The sequence below is a fragment of the Venturia canescens genome, chromosome 10, assembly GCF_019457755.1.
Source record: "Venturia canescens isolate UGA chromosome 10, ASM1945775v1, whole genome shotgun sequence".
NCBI classification, from domain to species: domain Eukaryota; kingdom Metazoa; phylum Arthropoda; class Insecta; order Hymenoptera; family Ichneumonidae; genus Venturia; species Venturia canescens.
Genome location: NC_057430.1, coordinates 13,830,622 through 13,852,440, shown reverse-complemented (window position 1 = coordinate 13,852,440; position 21,819 = coordinate 13,830,622). Strand labels below are relative to the sequence as shown.

The 21,819-nt window shown below is 38.0% G+C and overlaps 1 protein-coding gene and 1 long non-coding RNA gene across 14 annotated transcripts in view; one reads left to right on the top strand and one right to left on the bottom strand.

The window, feature by feature from the left end:
- The window catches only part of Rdl (Resistant to dieldrin), a 118,424-nt gene extending 96,648 nt beyond the window's left edge, over positions 1–21,776 (top strand). For 2 of the 7 annotated variants that reach the window (XM_043431102.1, XM_043431101.1), the window contains exons 8-10: positions 6,276–6,430; positions 9,560–9,701; positions 11,391–21,776. In XM_043431102.1, the coding sequence (XP_043287037.1) occupies positions 6,276–6,430; positions 9,560–9,701; positions 11,391–11,536 (443 nt within the window). In that variant the 3' untranslated portion in view covers positions 11,537–21,776. Of the gene's footprint in view, positions 1–6,275; positions 6,431–9,556; positions 9,711–11,390 lie in introns of all 7 variants that reach the window. The other 5 variants (XM_043431100.1, XM_043431099.1, XM_043431096.1 and 2 more) reach the window with 3 other exon arrangements.
- Positions 1,222–10,651, bottom strand: LOC122417542 (uncharacterized). Of its 7 annotated transcripts, none has more exons than XR_006262301.1 (9): positions 10,225–10,651; positions 8,867–9,778; positions 7,662–8,615; positions 7,385–7,568; positions 6,244–6,621; positions 4,352–4,572; positions 3,737–4,240; positions 3,104–3,510; positions 1,222–1,278 (listed from the first exon to the last, which is right to left on the bottom strand). It is a non-coding gene; the product is annotated as an uncharacterized lncRNA (long non-coding RNA). The 7 variants fall into 7 exon arrangements; XR_006262305.1 differs by lacking the exon at positions 1,222–1,278 and having other exon boundaries at positions 3,200–3,510; positions 7,662–8,058; positions 8,173–8,615; XR_006262307.1 differs by lacking the exon at positions 1,222–1,278 and having other exon boundaries at positions 3,200–3,510; positions 7,662–8,058; positions 8,309–8,615.
- Positions 21,777–21,819: the final 43 nt, after the last annotated feature.

The following is a 21,819-nucleotide window of genomic DNA, read 5'->3' as shown; positions in this document are numbered from 1 at the left end:
AGTACTTTCCGTATTGCAAAAGCAAACTTTGATATTATTATCTGTAAATTTCATTCGAAATGATCAACAAATTCAGTCATCGCGAGTCCCGAGACCGAGGAGTCACCGAGAGTCGCCAAAATTCGCATCACTGCACAGCTTAACCGCATTTATTGGGACTCTCCCGTTTTTTCCAAAAATTTAATCAAATATCAATGTTCAAGGAAGTACAAAATCAATGAGAACAAGAGAAAAATTTACAGAAACATTCGAAATTTCCGAGTCTCAGTATTCTCCTATCTTTCAAAAGGCCCCAATTCATAAAAATTGCTCTCGACTCGACTGACGCTCGTATCTTTTCCTTTCGTTATAAAACCAAAAGAATTATTTCAAACAAAAACTTTAATTACCTTAAAAAAAAAAAAAAAAAAAAAAAAAAAAACGAAGAAAACTAAAAATCGCATCGGAAAAACGATTATTTTACGAGGCCCGATTACGAGTCCCGCAGAATCAGTCTCGGCACGTCGACACCGAAAAACTCGATTAGAATCGAGCCGTCCAAGTGCCCACGTGTGCCCTCGCGTCTGCCAACTATTATTCTCTTCTTTTCTCGCTCGCTCTCTCTCTCTCTCTCTCTCTCTCGAGATCCTTCATTTTTTCAATCAAGCAACGTGCCACTGGCTTCGAGAGCCACGTGCGAGTGACGAAGATTACGAGTACTTGAGAACGGGCCTCGAGAAAACGTACACACGTGTTTCTATATAGCAAAAAAACGTATATAAATGTGTGTGTGCGTGTGTATATATATATATATATATAAACTTTCGATCCCCTTCGCACTTTGTTTCCCTCGAGCACGCAACCCTATCGCTTACACGTGTATATATATACATATAAAAACACGCATTTATATATACATACGTAACGTAATATCGATATATATATGCATATACATATACCAATGTATTTATATGTGTATATATGTGTATATGTGTACAATGTATTATAATAATTCATATTTTCCCGCCCCTGATCCTTTTACCGCGTGCACGCAAAGTCCTGATAACACACGCGCGCGCTCTTTATTTCCCGAGTCCGTATTTTTTCCGGCGTCTCTTGGAGGGCGCTTATTTTTTTCCCTCCGTTCGTTGTTCGGTTGGGTTTTGTTGTTGTTTTTTACTTTTCTCTCCTTATTACTTTCTTCCATCTACTTCTTTCTCTTCTTTTCGTTGAATTTTTTCTTTCTTTCTTCCTTAACCGTAGCTTTTTTTCTTTGTTTTATCGCCCCTGTCGCAGAAGCTGGAAAAAAAAGAAAGAAAACAGAATGAAAAATCAAATCGCAGTTGAAATATTATTAAATTGTGAATGAAAAATATATAGACGTGCAAAATAATTCGATCAAAATACGAGTGAGTGGTTTACGATGCTATGGAAAATTGTTCTTTTCTTCTGTTCTTCTCTATTTAAAGCCTTGGCATTTGACACGGTAATAAGAATCATTTCAAATTGTTTGGGTCTCGTAACTGTTGCTATGATTGATTACTTTTAGAAATAATACGAAAAATAATGTAAACGATTATTACAACCGCACCGAATACACGCGGGCTTTCCGAACGACGTTTCAACAAACTTCTTTATTTCCATGCGGAGCTCGATTTCGAATATTCGGTGTGCAACGCGCTTTTTATATATTCACATCTATATATCTTCATGTATATATATCGAATCGTCAATTTCGTAGCCACGCGCGACATCGTAAAACGAAAAATGAAAAACAAAACGAAATTGGGATTTTGGGCATATCCGAATGTGTACTCCGTAGATGAATATGCTGAGACAAAAAGAAACGAAAATAAAAATAATAAAAATATGCAAAAAAAAGAAGGGAAAAAGAGAAAAAAACGATACAGAAAGTAAAAAAAAAAAACAAAAAAAAACACCGTACACGTATCGAGAACAACAGTAGTTAGTCCGCCGTAGTTTAGCAGAGGGATTTTGACATGATATATTCGTTGCAGAAATGATTTGAAGCTGTTTTATTTGTAGACGTTATTTTTCACATAGCACCGCAGAGCAGCAGCAAAAGCAGGATGTCGATGCAACGATACTGAAGCCGAATTCAAACGAGCGTGAAAATTTAATTGCCGACGATATTCTCCGGCGTGCTGCACAACGCGAGCAGAGAATATTCGTCGTTTTTATGTTTGTTTGTTGATTCCGCTGATAACGTAACTCTCCACTAATTTAACTCGTGAATTTCAAATCAATTGATCAGCGCTCAGATTCCGGGCGAACAAAACAATAAAAAAAAAAAACCAGGCGCACGGTATAAATCGGAGAGTTAAAATTCTGGCTTTCTCGTTCGATTACCAAATTTGCTGAAAATCTCAGGGCGGCAGCAAACGAACGACCGCGTATAGATGCGTCGATCGAGAACACGCGAATTCGATGATAAATCCGCACTATTTTTACGGCCAATATCATTCCATCCATCCACAATTTTATAGCGTAGGGCTGAATGAACAAAAAAAAAAGAAACGAAAAAAAAGAAAGAAAAGAAAAGAAAAAAGACACGTAAAATAAAAGTAAGTAAAAAAGAGAGAGAAAAAACATTATTTTATCGCCGACCTGTATAGTTCCGTCGTGGAATTTTACGACGATCCTCGCAAAAAAAAAAACACCCTGACCTCAGCAAAGTGTAAGAGCAAAAACCTAGAGGCTTGTAAAAAAAAAAAAAAGAGAAAATCCTGACAAACGAGTAGAGCTTTCGCCCCACGACCTTGACGAAAAATTTTAAATTTCTCCACTATAGTGAAAAATAGTACCCAGCTATCAAATAAATGAACGAAAAAAATGGCTGAAAATGAAAAAAAAAACGTTTCCCCCCCCCCCCCCTCCCCGAACGATCGGGAAAACTGCTTGAGCGTTAGAAGAAATCCTTCGTAGTTGAGCTTGTTTTTGCTACCTTCTGTACAAGGTAAGAGAGAAAGAGGAAACGATGAAAAAATACACGTTATAATATAGAGAGAGAAAAAATAATGGAAAAATGAGAGTGTAATTGGTGCACGACTCTCTGTCGATGAACGCAATGGGCTTCAAGAGTTACTACAAAGATGGACATCACCTGGATATTTGCCGTTGGGCTTGAACCTCGGTATAACGAACGAACGTGCGGATCGAACGATTATCATGCCACGATGCACACCAGAAATAAACCACGGAGGCACCTTCTCTATGTGTATTTACGTCTATGGGTCATTCCATCATTCACTATTTTTATCCAACTTCTCAATTATCCTCGTCATCGTGTCTATGCTTAATAAAGTATCGTGTTTCAATCGTCAAGTTTTTAACGAACAAAAATTCGATCAAACGCCAGCTGCTGATGAAGCGAAGCGACTGTCATTCGTCATCGATTCATCCAGAGAGAAACACAAGCTGCAACGTGACTGCGAAGACGATTTTCCTCCTTCGACGATATTTATATTCGATGAAATCAACACGTTGCTGCGGTGAACGTTAAAGAGGAGTCTGGAAACAGATGAGAAATGTTAAAAAAACCATCGCACCACTCTTACATCGATTTTTGCATGACACTATTTTGGAAAGAGGTCAAATATCCGATGGGAGAAGAAAGAGCAACGGGAAATTTGATTTTTGGAGATAAATTTAGAGGCGAGTCGAGGGTAATTGAGGGAATGGGACGAAATTATTGAATTTTGAATGAAATGTACGATACATGAGTAAGTGCACGTACACGAAGCTTCTGTGGTGAAACGCGTCGGTGTTTCTCGTCGAGGCTCAACGATACAACACAAACGGAGGGTCCAAAGTTCACGTCGTACCCGGTGTCAGCGTCAACATCAACCGTTTCTCTAGCCCGTGTGTACGTCATCCACCTCGTCAGGGTTGTCGTCACCGTCGTCTTCTTCTTCTTCTCGATGACGCGGATCCACAAAGCACCGAACCAAGACTGGATCCTCGGGACGTATATTAACCGACGACCCTCTTTCCCCCTTCCTTCTATCTCTCTTTATACTCAACAGCAACAGCAAACTACCCCTTTAAGGCCTAAAATTGGCGACCCGATTACGCCCTCGCTAATTATAATTCACCCTTCGACCTCCACTCGTGCATTGCTTCACTTGCCCGTGTACATTATTTGTACCGATTATCATCCGATCTTGTACCATACTCGGCCGGCTTTGTGAATTCTCGTTTTTTTATTCAGCTTTTCTCGAGCTCGCCAATCCACTGTTCTCTGTAAATTCCGTCAAAATCGGATTTATTCATTTATTAACTTCTATTTGATACACCGAGCAAACAAATTTTCTTTAATTGATCAAATTTGCTGGTTCAATGAACAACTCACCTCTCCAGCGGCCTGCATCGTTTTTCAAAGCCTCCCATCACTCGGGATCCGTGAAAAAAAAAATTTCCATTTTTTCTTCTAAGCCCTCAGAACGATGGAACTCAATGTTCCATTCTCTTATGCCCATTCCGTACTATTATTTTCAGTAAAAATGTCTCAAAACATTCTGATTTTACTTTGAGTTACGAGCCCTCGTGTAGCTTAGGCCCATTTAACAGGATCTGCAAAAAGAAAAATGTACAAATGAGGAGACAAGCAAAGGTAACAATTTCATTTTTTACTGCTTTCTGCTTTTGGGGAGCTTTTCATAAAAATGAGTCATGCTGCTGGAAGGGCTGAGTGCGACGGATTATTCCCATTTCGAAATAATACGAAAATATGAGAATTTTGTATTAGACAAGAAAAATTTTGTGATGAATACAAATTTGTTCCTCGGTGCGATTGATTGAAAAAAAATTAAAATTTCACGGTCGAGTCTCCGGAGTTTTATCGATTCGGGACCAACTTTTCTTTCGAACTTGCAGTCCAACGAATTAAAATGAACTAAATAAAACACGTCACTAACGCGCTATTAGGGAAAGTGTATTTTGTGGCGCAGACCTCCTGGGGGAAGGTAAGCGTAACTAGTTTATCGAGAAGAGAATTTTCAAAACGAAAAAAATGGACCTTTACGTGAGCGGATCCAAAAAAAGATATTGTAAAAAGAAAAATGGTGTATTTTCAACTCGTTCATTCATTAAAATATGTAAATTATGTATGTGCCCGTCGATTGATATCCTCCACGGAAAAAAGTGTGCGAGAAAACCCGATTTTTGAAAGTTCATTTGCGGAAAGTGATGCCGGTTGACATTCGATGTTCGCTAATGTTACACACAATTTTTATATTTCCAGATATATTAACCGGCCGTGTTTTCGAATAAACATTTTTTTCCGTGAAGGATACCGCTGGACCACTGTCGAAGAGGCCCAACAGAGGAAATTTGTTCAACCCATTACAATGTATGATAGAAAATCAGTGTTTACACACCCAGAACAATGAACTTTTTCGCCATGCCGGGCAAACAATGTTCAAGAGCTTTCTTTCCAAATGATTTGTGTCCACGATCTCAATGCATTCTTCCCAAGAATTTAAATCTCATGAAAAATTGTTTTGCATCTACGTATTTTTCAGATTATCGGATTTTACAGATCTTTTAGTTTGAGCCGCGAATCTCGAGTCAACGGGAATACCGAAAAAGTTAATATTTCGAAGGAAAAGGGGGGTGAAGAGAGCATTCGAAAAAAATGGTACGGTTGCCCGACTCCGGCTAATAAATAACGTGCTCGTGTGGATAAATTTCGGATCGATTTGGATTGAGCTCGCGTTCCGGAAAACTTCTAGTTATCTTTATCCTGGCGCGTTATCGAGAGAGCGAATCCGAATGGTTGAGCATATATACGTTTGGGCTATAGACGAGAAAATAATGATTCAAGTTCGCTCGTACAGTTTCGTAACGTCCTCGATTATGTCCCATCGAAACTTTGTCACGAGTCCGTCCTGCAAGGGCGGGGGGGGGGGGGGGGCTCCATTTTTATTATAGGACCGAAGAAAATCATCGAGAAATATTTCAACTTTTTTATTATTACGAGAAGGGAATAAAAAATGATATTATTAGAATTTCCAAAGGTATCTACGCGAACGGAAAATAAAGCGGTGCGGGGAACGGGACGAGATTACGATCACAGGGTCGGCAAATAAAACTCGTTCGTCCGGATTTAACCAGGAGATATGCGTAAACAAAGAAAAAGAAAAGAGAAAAAAAAACAAATCCGGGGAAGCTCGAAAAGAATGAAACTGAACGAAAAACCAAAGGAGCTTGCCATGGAAAGACTTTGCGATATGCTTGCCCTACTTTTTTAATGGATCCGTGTCGTTCGTTCGCAGAATACGCGACAGTCGGGTATATGGCCAAGAGGATTCAAATGAGGAAGAACAGGTTCCAAAAAATAGCGGAAAGCATGAAAGCCGCGAGAGAAAATCCAGGACCACCCGGAGTTCCAGGTGTCGGTGATCACGGGGACCACGCGCCCAAACAAACTGTGAGTATCGCAAGCCAAAATTTCAATCTTGGCTACTCGGTGCCCGAGCTCATCGCTTCCTTTCCCGAACCCTCCAAAAAACGAAGAGAAGCGAATTTTTTCAAACGCTGGATTCGATCCTTTCTCCAGTGCCCCGATTTGCTGCATTTTGACGAAACATGCTGATCGCTTTTGGTCCAACGTCGAAATCTCTGTAAAAAAAAAAAACAAAAATATTTTTTCAATATGTCTCTGGACTGCTGATAAGAAGACGAAAACGAGGCAAAGTTCTAATTTTATAACTTTCATCTGAAATTCATGCTATTTCGAGTTTTAGGGGCAAAACTATTGTTTTCCGATGTTCCAACAGCGTTGGAGAGATCCGCGTTGTTAGCTTAGTTCTGTTCGACTAGGGTTAAAAGGTCAGGATAGAATGAAAGGTGAAAGGTATTTCGAAATGAATGTCCATTTGCGGGAAACTGAAGGAACGATAGAGAAGTTCACAAACTATAGAAAAGCTCTGGGGCAGTCGGTCTCGATGCCCCGAGGGGCACTATAAATTTTCTTTTAATCTCACGAATTGTATGGTAGTGGGGATGAGAGAAAAGCTTCCCGTATAGAAGCTGAAACGAAAATATTAAAGCTCTCGTGGCGAAATAGCTTTGTGATTTTTTTTATTTTTTTTTTTTTTTATGATGAAACGGGGACGATACACAGTTCACTTGATCGATGTACGAAGAAGCTGCAGTGAGAAACACTCCGAATGAATTCTAATTACGTTCGAATAAAAATGTTCATTCTTTACAGGAAAAAAGCTTTTTTTCATTTATATCGTGAATCTCATATGCAAAAACGGTCGTTTGTTTAAACAGTTTTCGGAAGATTTTTTTCCAATTTCGAATACTCGTTCGAAATACTATTCCACGATCACGCGCAAAGGTTAAAAATCTTGAAGTTCAATTATGCGTAGACCACCTTTTTCGTTGGGTCAACATTATCCTCGAAACTTGAAACATTTCCTTTTGAATCGGACTGTGGCGAGGCCTCTGGCTCAAAGAGCCGGATAACAAACGTTGATCCATTGATGCATATGTTTTCCCTTCCGGACGATTAACTCGAAAGTTCAGATGCCGAGGTATTGGGCTCGCTGATAACGGATCTGAGAGTTGAAAGTTCGAAAATAAGCGAAAGTTCTGAGTCGATTCTATCGCTCATTCGGATCTGGTAGAGAAACGATTGTGTGTTTGCTTACTCGAGAGAATCCACAGACCGGAAATGTTTTCCTAAACGTTGTACAATCCTTCGGAGTGTGTTGAAATCGTGGAAAGATCGTCATCGTGATTTCCGTAATAGATTAGTGAAAAATGGAGTTTTTCATGAATTTATTTGTCCACGATTTTCATGCATCGAATAAATCTTGTGAGTACAGCTTTTCGTACACGTGAAAACGAAAAATCCAGAATTCGTTGCAGCCAGAGTAGTTGAATAATGAAACGAAGTGGAAAAAAAAACGGTAATGCGTCAGCTTAAGTCTCGAGGGGGCTCAAAGAGTTGAGTGAATTTAATATTAAATCGTTGCAGGCAAAGGGGTTGAGAATTCTCAGCTGATATTTGTTTTAACGCATAAACGTGCTTAATCCAGGGCGCACCTGGAAAAACGTCCAGCCCTTGATTACTTTGTCATGGAAAGCTGCGCTTTCTAAATAGTAGAAAAAAATCTTTACAATTGGGAGAGGAGCGAGGGTTGTCGAGGGGATGCTCACCCGGACTCTCGGACTTTATGCATCGTCCAATCGCACCTTTGCGTACGCGTATTTTTATAGATACGTGTCCGGGGAATCTTATGGGAGTGAGCCTCGAAGGATTATTAATTCAATATCAAAGTCGATTCTCTCACACCATTTGGCCCATTCGAGGTTGGGTGAAAATGTCTCGGCATCCTAAAGCGAGCGAGCGAGTATCGCACTCGGATATACGGTGAAAATAAATTAAAGCTGATCCCATGGACCACCGGGTTGCGGCAACCGCGTGAATAAACACGAGAGTTCTCGTGAATATTGCAATACCCTTTGGCGAAGGTCCGAGGCTTAAATTCTCTCAAAGTAGACTCTCCGCGTCTCCGACCACTGCCACTCTCCTACGACGTTATCTCATACGGGAAATTTCGCTCGAAACTCCGTTGCAAGGCACGAAAGCTTCTGCTACGCTACAGACACAAAATTGAGGTTATTTATGAAATTTTTTTCCAAAATCAGAAAAACCTCGATTACTTGTTCGTTCAACAATGTTCTCGGGGTCGTTTGAGTTTGAATTTTTCGCGTTAGTCTTTTTAAACCGTGTTTCATTCTTGGAAACGAATTATTACGAAAATTCGTGACACGCAATGACAAGTTACATTCGAGACGGAAAGGTCCTTGGTGAAACGAAGAATATTCAAGCGAACGGATACATCCTTACTTTTTGTTAGAGCTCCCACGGGTTTGCCCAAGGAGTTACGATCCTGACAAAAGTCCGAGTCGCATACATAAATCCGTTGTCCCAGTCTCCGGAGGTGTTGAATCGTTTCTACTTTATGTTAGCTGGCCAACCGAGTTCTAGGGCAACTTTGTACCTTTCTGGTTACAAATACAAAGACAGCTCGACAACTCTCGACTGTCCATAACTCCGTGAAAACTTTATTTCTTCGCTAACTAAATATTTTGCTTCAATTCAGAAAATTTGTCGCCTTCGGATCAGTTCTTTCATCTCGAACCATGTCCCCTTTCTCTTCCCTTCAACGAAGAAGCAACCGCGCCGAAATTTCTCGTTTTCAAACTCGTGCCAGGAATCACTTCCGGTATTTTTTGGGGAAAATTTATCTCGAGTCGCCTCGCTATTATTTCCTCCTCAGTTTTTAACTAGCTTCTAAACGTTCTTCGAATGTTTATTACCATCGTTTCGTATCATCGTGAATGCTCTCCCACGACCTTTTCGATCCTGAAACAATAAAAAAAAAAAAAGCGTTTCATTCCTCTTTCGCACGAAAAATACCTCCAGAGACGAAAATCCCAAAACTTTTCGAAAAGTTGAGTACAAAACCGTATAACCAAGGGGGGAAACCCCGAAGCGAACTGCCGTGTCTCTTGTAAGTGGTCCCGTGTTGTCCAGGAGGTGCGGTTCAAGGTGCACGACCCCAAGGCACACAGCAAGGGTGGCACGCTCGAAAATACCATAAACGGTCGTGCCGACGAGGAAGCCCCACCTGCGCCCCAGCATCTCATCCATCCTGGGAAGGACATAAGCAAGCTCTACGGTACGCCATGTAGGTTCAAACTTCACTTTTATCTTAAAAATCCAAGGAACCATCCGAGCTGCCTACTTGTAATAATTCTGAAAATATTCAATGAGAAAACAAATACGTAAATAAGAAACGTCAATTTCGAAACTCAAATTCAAACAGTACGATCGTTCGGGCAAAACTATTCACTAAATTCATTTATTTACAAACTATAACGCACATTTCACCTAGTCTAGAGAATATGAACACGATTTTAAAAGTACCGATGTAACGTGTGCATTTATGAGCTCCGGGCGAACTATCCGATTTCAGAATCTCACCGAAAAGCTCATTTCTCCTGCTCAATCTTCGTCGCGAGCTCATTTCATCTCGATACAAAATAAATTTGCTCATTCAACAAAATGTTTTTCCACATTATTTTATTCCATTAATTTACATAAAAAAAATCAAATTTTATCAATTTGGTGAAGAATTAATTTGAAACTTCGTCAGATATTCCAATTCGATCAGCAATAACGATGAAAATTCGAGCACTTACCCAATATTTCGAGATTCCAATAACGTCCGTGTAATTTCGAGCGTATGTGGACCACGAATTTTTTCGGATTCAAACTTTTCGACGCTCTTTTATAGTCACTATAAAAAACGAGTTCGGGCTCACGCGGAGCGAGGCAAAAATATGATCCGGGACTTTTTTTCACCCCGAGCGAACGAACGGCGTGAAAAAACGTCAGTTTTAATATCCGCGGCTGCCTCTCTCACGCACTGCAACAAGATACCCCGCGAATCGAACCCTCGAGGCTGGAGCTGAGCAGTTTATTTTGAAATCGGATGAAGCAGGCCTGGAAATATAAATGTACATACACATTAACTTTGTATTTTATAACAATCACTGTCGATTTAATTTATATTAATTATTTATATTTGATCACTATTGTAATTTCGGGGAATGTGAAATTTGCGTTGCCGCGATTAAAGTTTGACGAATCTTTCGATTTAATGAGATTCCTTCCGTATTCGCTTGACGAATGCTGTGCTATTATACCACCGTGAATATTATAAAATTCACCGGTCTCACGCGATCACCACACCGCTCACGTCAAAGGCACTCTCTCACCGGTTACGAAAAGAAACAAACATTCATCTACGGCTGAAAGAATTTTATTTGGAAGATTATGGTGGAGTATTTTCCTCCCGATTGCGACCAAATGAGAGAGCAGACAGCAGTCTGCTGAAAAAACCCCGAGTTGATAAAAATTCAGAATGAAAGAAAAACTTGACTAAAACGAGGCGAAAAAAGATATTCGAAAGACGTTTGAATAATTCGAATCGTTGGAAAAAACGTTTTTACGAATTTCCATTGATTCGAGGACGAAAAATGTTGACAGAAACCCGAAAAGATTGGTCGTTTCTAGTTCATGTTCCGAGGGGCACGATTCTCTCTTTTTTTTCACCTCAAAAATCGATAAAACCGACGTTTCCAGTGAGGGAAAGCCGACGACGTATTGTTATGATTATTGAGAGCACAAAGTTGATTTGGACAAAGAAAAAAAAAGAAGAAAAAAAAACAAGAGTAAAGAGAAAAATAAAATACTTTGGCCTGACAAATTCGCACGCTTATTTATTACAAGTAAAAGGACTCGTATAGTTCGTAGTCCAAAATTTCGAGCACATATAAACGCAAGCATAAAATTACATTCCCAGGCATCACACCATCGGATATCGACAAATATTCGCGCATCGTATTTCCGGTATGCTTCGTATGCTTCAATCTCATGTATTGGATAATCTACCTTCACATCAGTGACGTTGTCGCGGACGATCTCGTATTTCTCGAGGAAGCTAAGTAATGAGCCACAACTTTATCGAGAAACCATGCTAATTCGAGAAAATCTACCGAATACGAGCGAAATAATGAAAACAAAACAAAACGGCGGATCCATCGATGCGGATCAGATCGAAGAGTTCTCAGAGCGAATTAAAAACAAACTAAAAGCGAAACGAAACGATTTAAAAATAATAAATAACAATAATAAACGAAGAATCGCCGCTCGAGTAAGCGCCAGTGGCGACGGAGACACCACGACGACGAAAAAGCGAAACTAAAACGTGCTGTGACTTTAATTCGACTTTCGGGAGCTGCAGCGACAAAGACAATTGACAACACGTACGAAAAAAAAAAAAAAAACACACCCACACACACAGAAATAAAAAGAAAAAACGTGAATACACAAAAACACACTTGCCGTACGTTAAACATAAGTAATAATAATTAATAATTTACAATAATATTAATAATAATAATAATAATAATAGTTATAAAAATTGAAACGATTTGGTGCGAGCTGGGCTCGCCTTAATCGCGAGATTAGCATAAAAAGAGAAGAAACTCGATAAAGAGATATCGAAAGTTACGATTTGATTTATCTTCCGTTTCGCCTTTTTCCTTTTTCACCCCTCGCGAGAGGCTCGGTTACGTATGAGAGATTTACGAAAGAATATGTATTCCGTGAGTGAATGAGATAAAATAAAATACATGTATACATACCATAGGAATTAAAGTTATACAGATTTTAAGTGATTCGAAAAGAAAACGAGGAGAAAAACACTAAAAAACTGTACGAATATAAAGATTGAAAAAGGTGGAGGGGAGGAGGAAAATTGATTAAGTAAATATAAAAAATAGAACCAAATTGGGCCAGTGAGCGACGCTCAGATAATATACTCGCGATGTAATCTTTCGTCCAAACTGGTCCACGCTCAATGACTCTTCCTTCATCATGGACAGAGGGCTAAACGCACGCACCTTAAACTCACGCACTCGTGGAAACGACTTCTATCGATCGACGATATAATAAATAAACGACAAAAAGACACTAACACACGCGTACACTTACACACCATACGGAGACAAAATCCATCATGTTTATATATAGTATACTATTATTAAATATTTTAGTATACTATATACATTAGCACATATATATTGAAAATTGAAAAAAGAAAGCGTGGACTCGTTTCCATCGAGACATAACGCTCAATAATAATTCATAAATCGAAGGAACAAACGTGTTTTTTTGAGAATTAAAAAAAAAAAAAAAAAAACAAATACGTGGATAAGGATAAATATAACAATGTATATGTACACATCGTGTAATAAGAAGAGCCAGAGAGGAATTAATAATTCGATTCGGGACGCGTTACGAAGACTGAGGTATGGTAAAAAAGGAGAACGAACAAAGGGCGAGCGACTGAAACGACGGCGGACGATCGAGGAGTGGGAGTGGGAATGACAAAATGGCGGATACGAAATCGCGAATATATACGAGAAAAAACGTAAAAGCAGGTAGGATCGGGAGATAAGAAACTACGCAAATTCACGCCGGCGAGTGTATCCCTAAATTCGTATATATTGCTATTTAAAGCTACGTGCTGTGCCTGGTGAAGCCTCGAGAGACGAATACATACCCTTAAAGCATTGCCAGTATATATCTCTAGTTATCACTTATAAACGGTTGAGAGACTAAAACACATTCGCGAGGCGAGAGGAGAAGATTAATTAACGATTTTGAGGAACGAACCATTGAAAATGATTATTATATATTTAAAGACGATTAAAAGATGAAAAAAAAAAAACAAATAAAATAAAACGAATAAAACAAATGATGGATATGTAATGTATGATGGATTCCAACCTTCGTTATAAACACGTCAATTTAGCAACACACTAGTATAGTCGTGTAAGCTTGGTCGCATAGGTTTAAGACACTAACGGTTACCTTCGCACGATCATCAGCCAGTGAAAAATGAAGATTTAAGTAACACGTGGCACGTTTAAAACGGTTTTTCAAACGTATCAAAAACATAAAAAAGCTCAAGGTTATTCCACATACTCTCAAGTGCAAGTTGGAGGAACGAAAGTGAGGTTATATCTGTATAAATACATACGCGTATAGATATATTTATATCAGAGGGCATTATCCAGGTACGTTATTGAAGCCACGGCCGATCAGCTGACCCCTGGCATCTTTTTTCACGAATTTTTTAATCCAACTTAACCGTTGATTGTTGCTGGGAATATGAAAAAATTGCATTGCAGCCGCTCGATGTAAACATTTTTTGACACGAATCTCTCAACACACACTGAGAATATTTTGAATGAATTTCAACACTTCTGACAGCAATAAATTCACCAAGATACGAATTTTCATCGTTGAAATGTTTTTATTTTAATTCTTTTGACGTTTGCTTCCTACGCTCATGTTCGGAATCTGGAAAATACCGATTATATAAATATATTTATGAGAGTATCAACCGCGCGTACGTCGCCGCGGTGAACAGCGTATAACCACGAATATTAAACGACGAGTTGGACATACTTTTGTCTCTCACTAACGATTTTCAAAGAAATTATATCTTGCGCGATGGGCGAGAATCGTGAATTTAAAATAAATATTGAAACGAACGAAGATGCAGGTGTGAAGGAGAGCATTGGCCACTGCACAATATGGTCGGACGATGTTTTGTTGATGAACACAAAAGAAATACCATTATTATATAAATATAATATTTATAACACTTTAGATGAATGTGTAAGGGAGCGAGTATAATTACAAAAAGAATAAGAACTAAAAGTGAAATAAATAACGCGCCCGATTGAATGTTCGAGACTGAAAATATGCGAAATCGTATTAATTAATGTTAATCATCTAATTATCCGATAGCCCGAATTTTATCGTGCAAATCGTTTTCTTTTTATATAATCAATCGTGAAAAACGATGAAGAAACGCGAAAAAGGCGCAGTTCCCTTCTTCGCGGTCAATAATCGATTGCGAACACGATGAATAAAAAGGCAACTGTTTTTGGCACCATTACAAATGAATAAATTGACATTAATTAAGATAAATTGATGAAAATTAAAACTGAATTACACTCAACTGTCAATCAGTGAATTGGAATTTGAAATATTTTGTTATTTAATTGAGAATGAAAATAAATCGAGACAGCTATCAGCTAATTTATCAAATATATCAACGAGTTATTTATCATTCATAAACTCATTTATCGAAATAGATATTGATTGGAGGAAGAAGAAAAACGTGGGATGAAGAGGCGAATTGAGAAAGGAATGCTGCACCAAAGTGTTTCAATCACTCACTGTCATTTACAGCTCGTACGCCGAAACTCTCCCTCGCATAGACGCAGGAAAAAAGCTCAAGTTACGGAAATTCACACACGCACACTTTTTCCCCCTCCCTTTACCGCCATTCCCGGAATAATTAATCGCGATCTCCATGCGAAGAACATTGTCACTATGACGGTTGAGTGCCGCTCGTTTCTTTCGTGTTCGCGCTTTTTCACGCACTTCCGAAGCCTCGCTCGTTTCCTCCTTGTTTTCGGATCTGAAAAACGTAACGGTTATTTGTCGCACGGTGGCGCTACTGAGACCCCTGGCGTGTCTTTCTCAAACCCAAATCGGTGATTTTTTTCCTCGTAAGCACGCTGCTTTCGTTCCAAGGCCCTGCACACGGATTCGCTTGAATTTAGTGACCGAACAAAGACCGAAAAGTGTTAAAACGACGGAAAATCCGAGCGAGTAACGACTTTTGATTTAGTGCTTAAAAATTCGCTTTTCTCGTGGCATCGATGCAAATCGAAATTTTTTCATTCGTTATTGCATCCCATTGTTTTCTTTGTTTTTATTTCCTCCTCCCTGTAATCATACTCGGGGAAAAAATCCAGTTCAGGAGACGTGGAAATTTCTGGCATTCGCGGTATCGACCAAGACGCCCGCGAGCCTCATTTAATTTATAATTAATTAGCTGCACGAGCTCTGAGCGATCTCAGATCCGTGAAGAACCGAACAAAAGTGTAACATCTTCCCGAATCGATTGTTGGCCTCGAAATCCGAGGGGAAAACAGAATTTTTTGAAAAAACTTAAAATCTAATTATTATTCGTCCATATTTATTGAATCACGATAATCATTGTTGATGATCATTAGCATTGCGACAATTGTGGCGATGTAAATTGATGCAATTTGTTGGTTAAAAATGGTGAATCCACATGACTTGTCGTTGTGATATTAAAGTAATACAGAAAATTTGATTTTTCGTTCTCTACTTCTCTTTCGATCGAATGACTGAAACGTGCCGTGCGGTTGCCCGAGCCAATAATCGTAAAATTGTTGAAGCGAAGCGTGAAAATGAGATTTATTTTATCCGTGATTCTCTGGTTGATAATGAAAAAAAATAAAATAAAATAAAAAATATTCGTGAAAAAATAGTGAACGATAAGAAGCGAAAGAATACCGAGAGTAATTTGATTGGTGTACAGATTCAAAATGGATTTCACGCTTGTTCGTAGTTCCATCATTGATTTATAGGTTAATTGATAAAAGTCTCGTTATAGCCCAACACTCCATTTGATATAAAATATATTTATAAACAGTGAGCATTGGTGCGTCGATCTCCAGTCACGAGTGTGTGTTTACAAGCGTGTGTATACGTGTGCGAGTGAATGAGAAAGCAAAAAAAAAATATCGAAAGTATCGTCAAACTCATCGATGAGCGCGGTGATTTTGATAAAAGCGTTGTTAGCGCGAGTAGTTATCGAAAAATAACGATTACACGAAGCACGATTAAAAGAGTGTCGTTTGTTAAATGTTGTTAATTAATATAAAATTAGATGCGAAATTATTCCCACGTCAAAATCCATTTGACCGTAACTCGCGCGTGATTATTCGCATTTTCCTATAAATTCGACAGTCGGGGGAACAAATTATTCAAATTCTATTCACGAGAGTCATTTCATCGAGCGCTAATCGCGTGAGCATTTATAAAAACAATCATGAATATTCCGAGGATAAATGCACGAGAGAAATTATGAAAAAACGTTTTCGAATTTCGTGACTCCGCGTCGGTTTTTTCAGTGTCGAATAATTGCACATTTGCTTCCACCCGATTAACAACTATTTTTTCAAACTCGTAAGTTTAAATTCATGGCCAGGGCATCAGCACGACACGCCGAGACCCGAACAAAAAATCAGACTCGATTTCGTATATTTTATTCACGAATGAGCAAAAAACAACCCGAGATATATAATGGTTTTTCCTTGTTTTCTTTCTCAATATTTTTCACAACTTTCGAGCGTCTTGCTGAAAAGTAAATCGAAGTTGCGAGAGTACTGAAAACCAGTTAAAACAATGAAATAAATAATATTAACGAAAGATTTGAGTAACGATACAAATTCGCCAGTGATGAAACTCGAAGAAATTGAAACGAAATGAGCGCGAAGGGCAGAAACAGCGGAAAGGAACATTCCCGGAAATAATGATGGAGAATAAATGATAAGTAATAAATATGATGATCACCCTGTAGGTAAATACAACTTTTATACAGAGTATTATATTCATTAAAAGTACTGTGAAACTAAACCTTATATATTATAACGATACTAGTATTTGAACAAAAAAAAACAACTAATATTTATACACATACATATATGAATACATATAAATAAAGGTAATATGCAAAGATTCGTAGTGCACACGACACACGTGATTGTTCGCACATATTTAGATAAAAAGAAAAAATGAATAATTATATAAATACGTTCAAAGTACATAGAAGTGCGTGGCCGAGGAGAACCGTACGGTGATAATAAAGAAAAAAGCGGAGAGACTAAGCTAAGAATAACGGAATAAGGGTTTAAATGGGACGACAGGGAAGGGGGACGGGGGAGGGGGGGCGAGCAGCGAATAGCGAGCCGGGAAGTGACTGCACCTTCGTTCGTTCGTTCGTTTGGTTGTAAAGTAAATTGAGTTTTGGGTTGAAGCTGGAAAAAAAAATGGGCGATATTAGAGGGCGTTGGGCCCCGCGAGAGAAGCGTGAATAACGAGAAAAAGTAGGGGTCCAGATCCGGGACGAAAACGAATTGATAAAGGGAAAAACACAAGAGGTTGCGAGAGTGAGAGGAGGAAGAAACGAGTCGCGCGATTGGATGGAGAAAACGACGCTGCGTTGAACACACGATTCGTAATCCAGGACTATAAGCGTACACGATACCAGTTCAAATCACGTTAACGAAAACTGCCAACTTCATATTATTATACGTTTTAGTCAATCAGTGCGGGAGAAGAGAACGCGTCTGGGAGAACAAAGCAAAATGTGAGGAGAGGGAGGGGCAGCGAGGAAGGGGGAGGAACGAAAAAGACGTTAGCGACATCACACACCGACGCGTCGAAAATGCCATCGGATTGAAACCCCAAAGTTCGTCGTAGAATAAACACACATTTGCCCCCCGCGATTATCTAATGTGCTATATTATATATAATGCATTAATCATTGAAGGGTGTTTTAAAAAGGAAGAATAATAGAGTCAGGAAAAAAGCACAATTTTATAAATTGTCAGGATCGAAGAAAGAATTCAGGCGTCGCAACAGTCCGGTCATAAACCCATGAAAAAATGTCTGTATCTGTGGATACATGCTACGATCTCGTCCATCGACTTGAAACAAAACAGAAGAAAACAAAACCGACAACAAAATAAAAAAAACAAAGAGCGTAAACAGCTATTAAATACTCAGTAATTCTGTCTAATTAATTGACTCGCCAAAACGAACGATAAAAATCAAATTCACAAATATATATGCACGCGGAATCTTAATCCCAATTTGAAAACTAATATAAAACAAATGAAGGCAATCTCGCGCGCGCGCGCGCGCGCGAGAGAGAAACGGTGATTCGATGAGCGCGAACAACGAGAACGTCGTTTCAGAGTGAAAAATGTACTTACGTCGACGCAGAAACGACGATCATGGACGATGAATCTCGCATAACCACAAAGGGACGATTCGAACGACACGCAGCCACACACTACACAACACGCGCACACAAACACACACACACACACGAACACAAAAAGACGAAATTCATAACAAAAAGAACAAGATGGGAAAATTATCGTAAGTAATGAAAGCGACGTTAATTAAAAATAACAACTATATACATAATAATTAGTATGAAGCAGTCAACACTATATATATATAAATATACCATAATATATCTACAAACGAAAATAGATAAATATAGAAACGATGGAAACGGAGTACCGAAACACGCAGCATTATTCATTAAAAAGAAATTGCAATATAATGTTACTTTTAAGTACTGTAAAGTATGACGTTATTATACTTAGCAGGAAAACAAAAACAAACGATAACAGCAGTAAGAAGAAAAGAGAGGAAGAGGGGAATACCTTAATGATAATGTACCATCAATATATATAATACACACTCACACATTTTTCGCACACGAGAGTATGACTAAGAGTGCCGATATGAAAATAAAAATCTATTATTATTATTATTATTATTATTATTATTATTATTATTATTATTGATTATTAAAATTGCGTTGAAAAGTGTTGATAACGACGACTTCGAGTTGCGAAGAGTTTGCGCGACCGGAACGTTCGAGGTACAATCACAAACTCACGTTTTTCCCGAGCGTATATACATATATTTACACGTATATACATATGTTTACATGCATATATGTGTCTTATTTATATGTATATACATACATATGTATATTGATATCCACATATGAAAAGAAGAAATAAAATAATAATATTCGAGATATTAACATATAAATATATATATAAATATTTGAAAATGAATCAAGACGCCCGCGTCCAGAAAACGCATCATGAGATTTTTTTAGTAAATATATACGGCGTCGCACTTCCGATACTGAAGCTATGTATAAAGTTCGAAGGAATATAACGAAGGAAGAGGAATCGTGAGAAGATCTACTTACCCTCGTATATATGCATCAACCAGTCCGCGCAATATGAGTTTTTCAGCCACATTGGTTTCGAGCGTCGACTATTATATAATACATAACATTGTATACACTCCCAATCACATTAAAACACTTTTCAATTGATTTATATGCATGCGTGTACACGTTTACTTTACTTTTCGATTCATTTACATATCTTTGTATATATATATTTGTATAGAGGAACTCGGAGCAACATTTGGGACAGAGGGGATGATGAAAATCGAAGTCTGCAGGAATGATTTTATTTTTCGGTAGCTAAAGTCACAATTTTTCATCAGATTTAATGATTTAAATAGTAAAAGTGCTTTTTTTTTTTATTCTCTTGCTACCGGTCCAACTCGATCGTTGTTTGTGAAATTATCGATAAAGTCACGCGTGAAAAGTGAAATTTCGGCTCGAGGCTAATCCCACGCCGCTTCTCGCCCGTCATTCCTCAGAGGGCGCTCTTCTCACTCCGGTGTTCCATTTTGTTCCCGTCTGTCCGTTAACCACACATTTTACGAAGTTACTTGAGACACGATCTCTGGCCCCCTCGTTTCATTATTTCGCGTCTCATTCTCCTCGGCAAACGCGCACCCCTTTTTCAACAAATATTAAAATGAACGCGAGAGCAAAAAAAAAAGAACGATCGAAAACGAAGCAGAAATAACGATATATGAATTACACACTGTATTCGTTAACTGGAGCTATGTTAATTAACAAAAAAAGAGTGAAAAAAAAAACGAAAAAAACATGGAGACAGGAATCGAAAAAGTTAAAACTATTACCACGTAAAAAATGCTGCAAGACAAATTATATTTATATATATGTACGTATACATGTATATGCGTATGAATATATAAATATGAAAAAAATTATATATACAAATATATATACTTGACATTGAACGAGGACGAGAGCAAGAGAACGAGAGAGTTGTGTGTGTTTACTGCGTGAAAGAATCGAGCGAGCAAGAAGTGCGGGAGAAAGATTTATTCGAGTGATTGAAAATATTATAAAATGCGTGATCACGAGTCGTTTCGAGAGTACCAAATTCTAAAAAGAAAAAAAAAAAATATGTATCTAACATTAAAACTGCATATGTAGCATACATATTTATTATTACGGATAAAGTAAAAAAACAAAACGAAAAAAAATGGGAAAAAAAAACACGAGAAAAGGAAGAAAGAGACGGAGAAAAAAAGAAGTAAACAACCCTTCCCGTAGGTTGGGCACTATCTTGAAACAATTATTAGGTAACCACTTGTAAAGTATAATTATTATAAAAGAAAAAGGGGAAAAAAACAAAAACGATATTGGACGATTATTATTATTATATAAAGAAAATAAAATATAAAAAAAAGGGGAGAAACGAAAGGGGTTGAAGAAGGAATGAAAAATAAAAAGGAAGAATAATGCGCCAACGACAGGCGCGACAAGAACGCCGTTCGTTTGTACTAAACGCGTTAATATAAAAATTTAAAAAAAATTAAAAAACAGAAGAAAAACATACACAACCTTACACACAGAGACAAAAAACGTAGTTTTTAGATAAAAACAAACGAGATGGAAAAATATTACGAAAACAATGATAAAGTTCACAGATATGGGGAAAAATATGAAAAGAAAATTAAAAAAAAAAAAAAAAAACAACAACAACAAAATGAAATAGTCCTGAACGAATGTTTAACCGCGAAACAATTATATAAACGTAAGAATGTGCTGCGTATGTATATTATGTGTATGAATCTGGGGTCCGTATTTTATGGAAGTTCCTCATCCTCAAGGAAAGATAAAAAGAAACACGAAAATGATTAAAAAAAAAAAAAAACACTGACCGAGATTTTGTAGATTTATCGACGAGGGTCTTCTCCGGATCTGACAGTGGTTTTCTTCTTTTTTTCTTCACTTCGTTCGTATATATTATTGTCTATCTCGCTTTCGTATATAATTTTTCGTTTACACAAATGCTCACACGCAAGCAGCTTGACGGAAGAAAAAATAAATAGGAGGGAGGGAATAAGGAATTGTCGTTAAAAAGGAAACCCAGTGAAATATAACGTGAAGCCGGTATGTACTGAAAATGGAGAAAACTTTCAAGATTCCAGCTAAATTGATACAAATATATGAGAAAGAAAAAACGAAAAAAAATTATGAAAAAACTGACAGATCCTGGTAGACCCTGGTGAATGAAAAAAAAATTCGCTATAAAAGTCGTTTTTGTAATATCCGAATAAAAATGCATAGTCGAAGATTTAAAAAGATTGAGTTATCCCATTATTTCAACGATTCCATCCAACTTCCC